The sequence below is a fragment of the Ornithorhynchus anatinus genome, chromosome X3 (assembly GCF_004115215.2).
Source record: "Ornithorhynchus anatinus isolate Pmale09 chromosome X3, mOrnAna1.pri.v4, whole genome shotgun sequence".
NCBI classification, from domain to species: Eukaryota; Metazoa; Chordata; class Mammalia; order Monotremata; family Ornithorhynchidae; genus Ornithorhynchus; species Ornithorhynchus anatinus.
In genome coordinates, this window is record NC_041751.1 from 11,144,151 (window position 1) to 11,157,347 (window position 13,197).

At 41.2% G+C, this 13,197-nt stretch overlaps 1 protein-coding gene across 2 annotated transcripts in view; it reads left to right on the forward strand.

Annotated features, from left to right (window-relative positions):
- Nucleotides 1-13,197, forward strand: part of TRIO (trio Rho guanine nucleotide exchange factor) — a 324,651-nt gene that overhangs the window by 88,245 nt on the left and 223,209 nt on the right. For both annotated transcript variants that reach the window (XM_029054039.2, XM_029054043.2), the window contains exon 3: nucleotides 11,328-11,442. In XM_029054039.2, the coding sequence (XP_028909872.2) occupies nucleotides 11,328-11,442 (115 nt within the window). The remainder of the gene's footprint in view (nucleotides 1-11,327; nucleotides 11,443-13,197) is intronic.

A 13,197-nucleotide genomic window follows, 5' to 3' on the forward strand; every position in this document is an offset into this window, starting at 1 on the left:
TTCCCTTAGTTCCACAGCAAAGTGAATGAAGCTAAGGATGATAGCAGCCACCAGTACCTTTCTCCTGAAACTCCCAAGAGGATGTGGAGAAGGGGGCAGAGAGAGGCAGCAGAGGCTTGAACCTTCAGCGACTAGAAGGTTGGTTTTTAGTACTTTACATTTTTTGATTAAAGCAGCCGTTCCTCCTTTTCTTTCCTCCTTATACCTCCTGTCCTGTCATTAGCCTAAAACAGTGCTCCCTAATCTAGAGATCAGGAAGAGAAATTTTACAAACCCAAGGGCAGGAATTCCAGAGTAAACTACTTGTGGTTTGTTTGTTTGTTTTTTATGGTATTTGTTAAGCTCTTACTCCTGTCCGAGTGCTGGGGTAGATACAGATACAGACCTCCTTCTGCATGGGCTCACTGTCGAAATAGGCCCACAGTCTAAATAGGAGGAAGAGCATGTATTGAATCCCCGCTATACATTTGAGGAAACCGAGGCACTGAGAAGTGAAGTGACTTTCCCAGGATCACACAACTGGCAAGTGGTGGACCTGGGATTAGAAATCAGGTCCTCTGACTTCAGGTCCATGCTCCTTCCCACTAGGCCATGCTGCTTTTGTTGTTTATCTTGCTAGTGTTTTTGCCTAGATGCTGGACATATATATATTTACATATATACTGCAAAAGCATAAATGTTTACATATTGAGTGGCATTGTCAGAAATCAGTGAAGCAAGAGAAGGAAATTAAGGAAATGATGGTTTGGCTATGCCAGGACAGTGACCCGGGTTGAGTGAACCAGAATAAAATTAAAAGATAATATTTTTGCATTTCTCAGAGAGGTAAGACCCATGAGGCTGGGGGTGGGGGTAGAGCGGGGAGGGTTGGGGGTGTGGGTGGATGTGTGTGTGTGTGTGTATGTATATGTGTGCCTACAATCGTTGATATTTTTAGTCCTTCAAGACTTAAATCTCTTCATTTTAATGGGATTATTTGTTGCAGTATTTACAAAAGGGAGCAAATCAAGATAGAACTTTTAGAGAGCTTTATCTTACCAGATATAACAAAACCAACTTATAGCATTTTAAAAATCCCATGTTACCAGTAGATAGGGAGTATCTAAAAGTCCTATACCCTTACTTTCAGTGGTTCTGCTGTACACTGAAAAGTGGGTAATCCACATTTGAGGTTAGAATCTGTTTGTTTAGCTCTAAAATATTCATTGACCAAATATTTAGAAAATGGTCTTTTTGTCATCATTGTTTTAATCCGTTTATATTGGTGTACGTTTCAGCTTTTGAAGTGAAAATAGAAGTCAGCCTCTTGGCTAGCTAAATGTCTTAGGGAGTCATGTTATTCCTTGAGATATTTGCAGTTTCACAGACAGTATCAACATTTCATACATATTTAGGCTGCTATCTTGATTAACATAATTTGCCTTCTATGTTCAGGAGAGCAATTTAATGCAAGGAAAAAAATGTATTTTAAGTTCATTTTCATTGGAATTTTATTAACAAATAACCGGACATCCTCAAACACTTGAGCTGTAAAAATAAACACATTCCAAGGAAACTCATGTAAAGTCTTCATGAATTATTTCAAGAAGCAATTACAGTTCTTAGTTCTGAAAGAAGTAGTACTCAAAATGTTGGAATGAATGCTGAATTTTCTTTTCAAGCCAAATACTTGTATGTTAGAATAGCCTTAATAGAGAAGATTTGTTACTAATAGCAAAAAGACCTTGATTTTATAACTCTTTCCATTTGGCAACTTTAAAAAATGCTTTAAGAGCATTTGCTCATTTGTTCTGAGTTAGAACAAAGGCAACACTCCCAGTTTATAAATGGCAAGATTGAGGCCCAAAGGTTGACAACTTGCCCAGTGTTGCACAGAGTGGCTGAACGGTAAAAATCCGGGGAAGCTGTCGTTAGACCACACTTGTCAGCACACTCTCATCATCTTCGGAATTCTTTGAGGAGTTAAGGGTTTGAATAGATGATCCTTTCTAATTAGTTTGGATTTGATTACTATTGACTTGATTATTTATACAACGTTTTAGAATTCTGTATATGTTTTTTTCAATTTTACATTTGATTATTTAAACAACATTTATTGAAACCACCCCCACTTGGTGTGAGGCATTCTACTAGTCACTTGGAAAGTACAGAATAAAGAAGTAATATGTCCTCTACCCACAAGGATCTTACATTTTAATGTGGGAGTAAAAAATAAACATATGTACAACTAGAGCGGTTAAAATCAATAAACTGAGTAGACATAAATGAATGCCTATGGTGGATGTAAATAAGTTCATAAGTGCTTGTGTTGACTGAAAAATATGATTCAGAGTATTGGGAAATTGAGGAGAAAGACAACTCCTTTAGAATATAAGCTTCTTGTGGGCAGGGATTGTATACACACGTAGTCTATTTTGCTCAAGTGCTTACTTCAGTACACTGCACCAACTGGGTATTCAAAAAATTCTACTACTACTTGAATGGACAAAAATAATATAGTGAAAAATGTTCAGTGAGGCCACTCGCAATTTCTCAGGAAAGGAGTGTTTCTCAAACAGACGATGATCTAGACAGACAAAACTGCCAGTCTGATTTTGTGGCTCAGTCCTATATTGCCTCGGACAGCAGTGAGGCTGTGAGGTGTTGAAACACTGGTTTCCAGGATGGAATTTATTTACTAACTCAAGCGGCTTTTCAGGTTAAACATGTTTTATTAATTGGAAGAAAGTAGCCATACAATCCAAATTATTATTTCTCCATAAAGATATTTTCTCTCAAACAATGATCTTTCTCTGAGACATTTCTGGTGGTTTTTGAAATGGTCCTAGGTCAGTGGTCTTCTCTAGAATTTTCCCGAAGGCTTCAACCAAACAAAGAAGGGTGATCCTTGTATTTGCTTGTAATTTTCAGTTGTTTGCACAGGCTGTGTAAATTCAATTTGAGTAATTGATACCATTGAGCTTTCAGTTCTTGATTGTTCTCTTTCTTTTTATTCCTTCTCACCTGTCATTTTCTTATATCTTCTGCACCTGACTGTACAGCAAAGAGATGGTTACGAAGGTTACAAAACCAGGAAAAAGTGGGGCGGTAAATATCACGAGCCCCTAGAAATCTTTCTCTGGCCAGTTTAGAGGAGTAGTCTGCCCAAGACTGCTGCTCATGGAATTTAATAGTAATAAATAATAATAATAATTGTGTATTTAAGTGCTAACTTTATGCCAGACACTGTACTAAGTGCTGAAGTGGATACAAGCTAATCAGGTTGGACACCGTCCCTGTCCCATCTGACAATTACATGTAAACACAAGGATCACCCTTCTTTATTTGGTTGAAACCTTTGGGAAAACTCTACAGAAGACCTTTGGCCTAGGACCATTTCAAAAGCCAGCAGACATGCCTCCAAGAAAGACCACTGTTTGGGAAAAAATGTCTTTATGGAGAAATAATAATAAGAGTGGCAGGAGGAAAGAGGGTAAGGGATCAGGGCTGGAGATGTAGATTGGGTATCATAATAATAATAATAATGTTAGTATTTGGTAAGCGCTTACTATGTGCAGAGCACTGTTCTAAGCGCTGGGGTAGATACAGGGTAATCAGGTTGTCCCACGTGGGAGGCTCATAGTTAATCCCCATTTTACAGATGAGGTAACTGAGGCACAGAGAAGTGAAGTGACTTGCACACAGTCACACAGCTGACAAGTGGCAGAGCCAGGAGTCGAACTCATGACCTCTGATTCCGAAGCCCGTGCTCTTTCCACTGAGCCACACTGCTTCCCCACAAAGAAGTGGTAGTTGAAGCCATGGGAGCAAAGGAGTTCTCCAAGGGAGTGATTGTAAATGGAGAATAGAAGGGGACCCAGAACTGAACCTTGAAGGACACCCACAATTAAAGGGTGGGAGGCAGAGTAGTAGCCCACGAAAGAGACTGAGAATGAGTGGCCAGAGTGATGAGGAGAACCAGGAGAGGAGAGTGTAAGTGAAGCTGAGGTTGGATAGTTTCCAGGAGAAGGGGGTTAGCAGCGTCAAAGGCAGCTGAGAAGTTGAGGAGGATTAGGATGGAGTAGAGGCTGCCGGATTGTCAAGAAGGAGATCATTTGTACCCCTTGAGAGGGTGGTTTCTGTGGAGTGAAGGGGATGGCAGCCAGATTGGAGGAGATCAAAGAGAGAATTGGAGAAGAGGAACTAGAGACACCTAGTGGAAACAACTAATTCAAGGACTTTGGAGACGAATGGTAGGAGGGAGGAGGAGTGATAATTGGATATCTTGAGCCATGGGGTCAGGAGAGAGTGTTTTTAGCATAGGGGAAACATGAGCATGTTTGAAAGCAGTGGGGAAGAAGCCTTTGGAGAGCGAACAGTTGAAGATGGTGGTCGGAAGAGAAGAAAGGAGAAGGGCAAGTGTCTTGATAAGGTGTGAAGGGATGGGGTCGGATACGCAGGTACAGGGCATGGATTTTGAGAGAAGGCAGAAGATCCCCTCTTGAGATACTGCTGGAAAGGGTGGGAGAGTTGAAGAAGGGACAGGACTGGAAAGGAGCAGGGGAGATTTTAGGGAGATCATGCCTAAATGGAATAAAAACTAGATATTCACAGTGAGCTGGGTGCTTTGCTTTGCACATGATACAACTAGGACCTCTCCTTTGGATGTATAATTCAGAGGAAGCAGATCAGATAAAAAGATGGGCATATATAAATATTGAGATGTTTTGGTGAAGGTTTTTCTTTTCTACAATTGCTTTACTCAGTGAGAAAGGGAGTTTTAAAAAGGAAGTCTGTGTAATTTAGGATCTTGGTGGTATAAAGGCTGGAGGGAGGTTTTTCTGAATAACAGGGACACTGAGTACTGCTTCTGAAGAAACCAATGATCAGCTGGGTAGAAAGATTCAGCTGCTAACTGAATCTTATATTTATTTTCAACTAAAGTGAACCCAGCTGTGAACCTCCCTTTCATCTTGTACCTCCTTTTCTTAGGTCTCTTCTTTAGGTCTATATTTATAGTTTATTGCTGAGCCCCATATGGGACAGAGACCGTGTGCAACCTGATTACCTTGTATCTACCCCAGCACTTAGAAGGTAATAGGTACCACAATTATTATTATTAGTGGCAGTGGGTTTGAGCACCCACTGGTTGCAGTGGACTGGGAAGCATCAGTCAATCAGTGGTATTTATTGAGGGCTTACTATGTCCAGAGCACCGTGCTAAGTGTGTGGGAGGGTGCAACACAAGAGATTTATCAGTCATGCTCCCCCCCCATAATGAGCTTACAGTTTAGAAGGGTAGAGAGACAGAAATATGAATAAACAAGTGATTTGGTACCACAGAAGCCTAAATGCAGTCTCTGCCTACAAATAGCATGCCCTCAAGGTATAAAAATATTTAGCAGAAGCAGAATGAATAATTGAATGGGCAGTTGAACATATCTAAGCAAACATAAGTGCTGAGAATGGGTATAGATGAGGATATAAGTGCTAGAGGTACCTGTTGGATGCAGTGGTGAAATATCAGCCGAGAATGTTCAGGCCGCTCTCTCCTGTACCTTGAGAGGCAAGAGGTTTCTTGCCAGATCCCCTTGGCCTCTCCTCAGCCCGGACCCTACCTAGCCAGGATGGAACCATCCCATCCTCTGGGGCCAGGAAGGAAAGGCAAAGGTCATTGGAACCCTCAGTGGGGATTCACATCATTGTGAGATTGTTAGTACGATGGGGTATAAAAAAAGTCCCTTTGTGTGAAATCTCTTCAGCACGGTCATTAGCTGGAGCCCTCTGTCCTTCCCCTTCAGTCCCCTGGGCTTATTTGGCATGAGCAGGAGGCTTTTGTTTTTCTCAGAGGACGTTTTACTTTTAGCAGCCATCTTCTTTGTCGTTCCCGTGAAGCATCTCCGTTTCCTGTACGTTCTACCCCCCGGAGCAGTGATCTGCAGGTCCCTGCGCACTCTGTTCAATTCAGGTCTCTTGGTGGCAGGGAAACTGCTGAAGAATCAATGGCTTAGGTTTCTTGGAAAAAGTGAGAGGATAATCAGAGGTGTTTAGTACTTGTTAAACTTTGGAAGCTCAGTGTCTGCTTAGCAGAATTCAAGTTTTCCATGAATTCTGCAAAATAGGACACTTTTCCACCTGTCCAGCAGTTGGTCCCTGGGTACACCTGGGCTGCAAGGTGACCCGCAGGCTGGTACATATTTAGTCACACAGTGTCTGTGTTCTCAGTGTTCCCATTACAAAAGAATGGTTCTTCCTCTTTTATTCATATGATTTTATTCATGTGATTCTTATGATTTCTCTGAAGCATGAATATATTAATCTTTACAATTAAATTGTTGTAATGGAAGGTTAATGTTTTTTGCAGGGTTTTTTTTAATTTGGGGGAGCTTTTTGCTATTTCTGTAATGTTGATGAATGACCTCTCGAAGAAGGGTCAAGCCCTACATGTGACTAACTAAACATGCCTCTTGCCCTCTGTGAAGAAGATAAATGCCCTGGTCCAGTTGACTGTGAGTCCTGGATTGACTTCCACCTTCACTTACTGGAAGACCTTTACGGGCTTGATGTTTTACAGCTCTAAAATGCAGGCAATGCCATTAGCTTCCCCAAATTGGCTTCTCTTTGTGAAGAACTTTGTGTTTTCCCAGGTGGAAGCACCAAAGATTACAAAGCACGATAATTGTACCCGTCCTTTCCAGAAATGGGTCAAGAAGAAGGGAAACATGTCAACATATCATTTTCGATGGCTCATCTACATTTAGCTTACCAAATGGAAAATCTCATATGAGTGTAAGCTGTGCGCAATGTGGAATACAGAAAGCCTCTCCTCTGCTCACTTTTTGAAATCAATCTACTTGTTGTCTAGGGCTGCACTGGGAAGAGAGGATGCCAGGAGCCTTAAAATATGGGAATGAAAAGTCCAGGAACTCCCCCCGAATCCAAAGTGATTACCTGATGCACTATTCATCTAGATTATGAGCCTCATATGGGACAAAGACTGGTCTGATTTATATCTATCCCAGTGCTTAGCACACTGCTTGACCAATAGTAAGTTCTTAATAAGTTCTATAACTGACTTTGCTTCCCTGCAGCACCAGGGATCTTTAAGCTGGAGACAAGTTATTTTTAGTCCACCTCCTGTCCAGGGTCTTGGGCTACTAGGGTGTGAAGGGCTGCCTGGATGGTGCTAATGACTCTGAGGTATGTGCATAGTGGAAAGAGGTCTAGGGACAACAGGTCAGTCAGCAGGACTCGGTCATCTCTCCTCACTCCTTTGCAGCCTCAGGATCCGAGTGCCAAAATTACCCACCAGGGTATATTGTGCCATTTTGCACACTGGCTATAAATTAGCCATTTTTCTGAGGTGTGTCCTTGATGTCATTCCACTTTGGCCTAGTTTATTTTTAGTTTTAGAGGTGGAGAGTAGAGCAAAGCATGACTTCCCCAACTGGGCTCACTATTTCAGGCATTGTATGGTTGTTTTAGCATGGTGCTCTGCACACAGTAGATGCTAATACCACTCCTATACTGTACCCTGGAGAAAAGTGTGTGTGCATGTGTGTTGGTGGGAGGAGGGGAGGGGAGGTCCCAGCCCTCCAACTGCTACCCTGTCTATCCTAGGAGCTCCATTTTTTCCACCTAACTGTAATCATTTAAAAGTCTTTTGTGAACTTCAAATGTCCCAAGTCCTGAATGTTTAAATTCCATTGAAATAGATTGCATTAATTAGTTTGTTGTTTTAGCTTACCCCTTTGGAATTTGGGACTCTTGAACTCATTATGGAAATTTAGGTAAACAATATGTAAATCAGGGTGTCCCCAGAAAGACTAGAAAAGAAGTAGATTGTCATACAGGCTATTTATTATCTGTAAAGGATTATGATTATGGTGGAAACCATTTCCTATGCTTTATGAAATAGGTATTGATTGAATTAGAAGTAATATCCCCAAATAATATCTGTTATATAGCAGTGCATTTCCTGATGAATGGCTTGGTAATAGTCTTGCATTTTAAAAAGTGTTGTGGAATATGAACGATTGCTTTGGACGCATAAGGCTGTTGAGGAATCCCGATGCTAAAGATGTAGAAGGAAGCATTACGTAAAGATTGTGCAGGAGCCTCAGATTTTAGATGTACATCAGTCCTTAATGCCTGTTGGAAATAAAATTATTTTTGCATGGATAATTTTGCAAGAGGGAGGAGCTTTCGTAGGAGAGTTTTAAGCAGATTTTCAAAATTGATGCAAACAGTGTTAGGTAGTACTTAGATTATATTTGGTTCAGAGTTTGTGTTCAGTCACCTTGTTTTTTAAAGACACAATTTTTAGACAATTGCAGTGGCTAGACACGTGGCATTTGAAGCGAGGAAACTTATGAAATACTCAGAATTATGAGTTTGCAGATCTTATTAAGGATTTTGGTGGACTGAGATTCAAGGTACAAGATTAAGAACCCGACGGGTTAAAATTGGGTTTGGGTGCAATCTGTGAAATGCCATTTCAGTTCACTGGAGCATTTTTTTTTATGACCTAGGTATGTGGTTACTATGTGTCAAGCACTGTTCTAAGCAGTGGAGTAGGTACAAGTTAGGCAGGTCGGACACAGTCCCTGTCCCACATGGGGCTTACAGTCTAAGTAGTAAGGAGAACAGGCATTGAATTCTTATTTTGCAGTCAAGGAGTCTGAGACACGGAGAAGTTGATTTGCCCTAGGTCACACAGCAGACAAGTGGTGGAGTTGGGATTAGAACCCAGTTCCTAGGACTACCAGTCCTGCACTGCTTTATCTACTAGACCACACTCCTTCCCATTTCATTCCTAAATTCTTGTTTCATGTATGCCCCTGCCAGAGCTTGCAAGTGAGAGAAATGAAGCATCATCATTAACAGGTCCAAAATCTCCAACAGATGACTTTGTGGAAGAAAATCTACACCAATGGTCTTCCCCTCAACAAGGATTTTTTTTCCCTAAGAACATTTTCAGAAAATGGTATCACAAAGAGATTTTCAAATCTTCTATATCTTGTATATCTCAGTGAATAAAATATAGGTAATCTTAATTATACTGCACTGGCATAAAAATGCACCATGTTTTGACTTAAACTGTCGCACAATTGAATGCATTGGACAGTCTTTATGTGGAGTTAGTGAACTTTTCCAAATTGTGGAATATGCGTAAATATATCTTTTGGTTTTGAGGTTGAAGTTGCTGACAGAAATTAGAAAGAGTGGTCATAAAAGAACATTTTAGTCTGTGTAGGTAACATAAGTTTTTACTGGAGAGTGACTTGGGTGTGGGAAATATCCTATCTATAAACTACAGCCCCTGAGGATTCCATTTGGCTATTCAAAATCAGCAATAAGAAAAAGGACATTTGTTTTTGAAAAAAATGATTATCCAGATTTTTCTGTTTTTAAGGGGCATATTTAGCAAATTATTGCCTTAATTTTTATATACTTTCAATTGTTTAGAGAATTTTATGCATTATGTACCTTTTGCCATAAAAGTAAACTTTCCACTTCAACCCCTAATATGCCTAATTAATGTAGAGTAAGTATGTTTCTATGAAGATAGACTGAACTTGTCTGCTGTGTGTGTGACCTTGGGCAAGTCACCTAACTTCTGGGGATTAAAAGTGTGAGCCCCACGTGGGGAAACCTGATTACCCTGTTTCTACTCCAGTGCTTAAAACAGTGCTTGGCACATAGTAAGTGCTTAACAAATATAATTACTATTATTATTATGTGATGGTGGTCTCTGGGTGGTAGTTCTATGCCTCTTTGCTGGTCAGGACTAGAATTCAGGAAGAGACTGCAAAGTTTACTTAAGGAGACTTCCTCAAAATCCCCTTGGCATAATAAAAAAATGGTTTTGTGAAGGCTTCTGTAAAGCATAGCCAACTGCCACACTTTCAGGGGGCAGTTTTATGACTTTACAAAATAGTGTATCACTTTCGAATAAGGACATTTTCATGTTGTCAGATTTTTATCCCCAAGAAGTAATTTAAATGGCCCTGACTCAGGAGTTTGTATTTTCCTTTCTTTGGGTATGTCTGGAAATCATTGACTCCAGTCAATCTCCTTATGCCAAGATGGGCTAGTGGGCCTTTTTTTTTTTTTTTTTTTAACTCTCAGCTTTAATATGCCATTTCCACCGTTATGTGAAATTCACAGGGAGCTAAGGAAATTCACTAAGCTAAAGCAAGCAACCTTGAAATCTCAGTATTTGCTCATGACTTTCAGGTTATTATAGAGGGCCTCTGTTCCTTATTATGTAAGGAGGCCAAAGGTGAGTATAAATCATCTGGTGTTTGTCCAGCACTTTTGCTTTAATAACTGGTGTTTATCAAAATGTGAAAAGTTGCTCTCTGGGAGGATGTTTTTATGATGACTCCCCCTCCCACATTAGAACCTGACTAAAGCCTCATTCTGTCTCCAGATTTTGACTTTGAGGCATAAAACCATTTTTTTTTTTGTGGTGCCCCCAGAAACAAATGTTGGGCTATGCTCGCCTGAAAATCCACCTTCCATGTTCCCTCTGAAGTTTCTTGTCGTAAGTAGAGACTGAGGTTTATGGCTGTTGTCATTGTTCCCACTAAGTTGTGCAGATGTGTAGCCATCGAATGATCTCGCAGGTGCTGTGGACTGGAAATATTAATACAGACAGCCACATACCTTAGCAGACAAACTGGGCAGACCCTCCGTAAATCTCCAGGGTTCCTCCTGTGCTAAGTATTTGCAGTAATGACGGAAGATGAGCTCTCTCAAGAGCACTGGCCTGCCCCACCTTCCAACCTGTATTTCCATCCCTTACAAACCATCCCTCTCCTCCCGCCCCAGACCCAGCCCAACTAGTCCTTCCCACAGAACTGCTCAGTGGAAATAATAAAAGAGGCACCATTGACTGTTGTTTCACGATAGCTTGGGAGGAAAGGTGAGTGTTTGACTGGTTGCTCAAGGTGAGTTGGTTTTGTATGGAGGAGATATTCTTAGACTGTGAAACTTCTCTACGGGAAAGTAAATATAACATGTTGAAAAGACACTGCCTTTAACAACCACAAGGTTGTGTGAGGGACCCACTAACATTTCTCTCTTGATGAGCTGCCAAGAGATTAGCAATAGGTTTGGCATGCCTAGAAGGAAGCAAGAGAAGTTGGGTGTTGGCTTTCCTGCACCTGGCTACCTATTTTGTTAAATTAAAATTGTTTTTTTTGAGGGGCTTCCTCTAGTTCTGTTAGGTGAAATAGAGATATTGACCTTTTAAAAAATTCCTCGGACAGAATCTTGTTGGTTTCTGAAGTTGCCATTGCCTTTTTTGTGTTTTCTAAGGGAACTGTGATGTTTGTTTTCAGGTGGCAGAGATAAGCGTGGCGGACCTATTCTAACGTTTCCAGCTCGTAGCAATCATGATAGAATACGACAAGAGGATCTTAGGAGACTCATTTCATACCTAGCCTGTATTCCTAGGTAAGTCTGAACTTTTCACCAGTTAATGAAAAGCAAAGAGCTCTCATTAAAGTGTAAATCCCATGAGGCCAGGGACCTCCACCTTTACTGTACTTTACTCTCCCAAGCACCTACCAGAGTTCTTAGCCAATATAGCCAGTATTAGGTGCACCGTAAATGCTACTGAATGACAAGTCTTATTTTTCTTACCGAATCCGATGACTTCTACACTTAGTCTTTGACCCCAAAATGTTAATAACTTAGCAATATCAACCACAGAGGTGCTCCTAGCAAGGTTCAAATTTCTTGCCCTTCTTGTAGAGGTGGAGTCATTGATCCCTCTCAACATCACTTAGGGGCAGGCAGAAATGAAGATGTCTGTTTCCCGGTAAAATCCTGAACCCTGGAGAAAGTAGATTGCTCCTCAGACAACCAGAAGGCAAAGGAAACTAGCATAGTTTGACCATTAGACCATGGCTGCAGCAAGAGCAAGAACTTTGGGAGTCACGGTCCGAGTAACAATAAAGTGTATCTTTGCTTCAGTTCTACTGGCCCAAACACTTAATACAGTGCTTTATGTTCAGTAAGTGCTCAATAAATACTGTGATGATGATGAAGGGGTGCTGACACGGCATCACTACCAGCTCCCCAGAGTTTCCACTGTGGCTGCCAGGCCTGGAAGCTATTGGCAAGCCAACAGAGGTGGGAACTCTCTCTAACTAGTTGCAGTGGCTGTACTTGCCTGCAGCCCTAAACTAGGCCCTGCTGCTGTTGCTTGGCTTCAAGGTGGGGGAGCGAGGGGGGTGGTGGTGGTGTGTGTGTGTGTGTGTGTGTGTAGAGACCTGTATGCCTTTGAGAATCTGTGGGTTTGGGTGGGTGGGTGACACCTCTGGTTGTATTGTCTCCTGTTTCTGTATGCTATGCAAACTTAGTAATAACAATAATAATGATATTTGTTAAGCGCTTACTATGTGCCAGGCACTATGCTAAGCTCTGGGGTGGATGCAAGCAAATAGGGTTGGAAACAGTCCCTTTCCCATGTTGGGCTCACAATCTCAATCCCCATTTTCCAGATGAAGGGACAGAGACTCAGAGAAATGAGGTGACTTGCCCAAGGTCACACAGCAGTCAAGTGGCAGAGCCGGGATTAGAACCCTTGACCTTCTGACTTTTCTCCCTTCTCCCCATTTTTATTGCTCTCCCTCCTCCCCATTCCCCTATGGCTCAGCCTAATGGCTGCATCCCACCCTGAGTTCTAGAAAATCTGGTCACTTTAGACCAAGTGTGTGCTTGGACTAAAACTCCCACGAATCAGTTTACTAAACTTTAGGAAAAATCAAAGCAATAGCAATATTAACAACCTGTGGTACTAAAAAACCCCACTGCTACAAGTAGCCAAAAGGAGGTAGTATTCCAGAGTCGCTGCCCAGGCAAGTCCTGCGTGTCCCCTTTCTCAGTGGGATCTGAGTCTCTTGCTCCAGAGAAACATTAAGAAGACAGAGAAAAATGAGGTTTTAGAATAAGGAGGTTCTGTAATGCTTGGAATCCTTTGAAAAAAAGGCTTGTTCACAGAGAAAAGTTGTCTTATTTCCCTAACATATTCAGTGTGTAATTTCCTCTAGAATGTAGAAAATGGCAGTTGCTTCCTTATTTGGAAAATTTAGAGCAGTCCTAGAAATCATATTTAAAACATTCACCCTTCAAAAAACTTGTGCCCCTAAATTTTTACCTGCTCCTTTCCACTCTTCAGTTGATTTTTTAATATTTTCTGTTCAT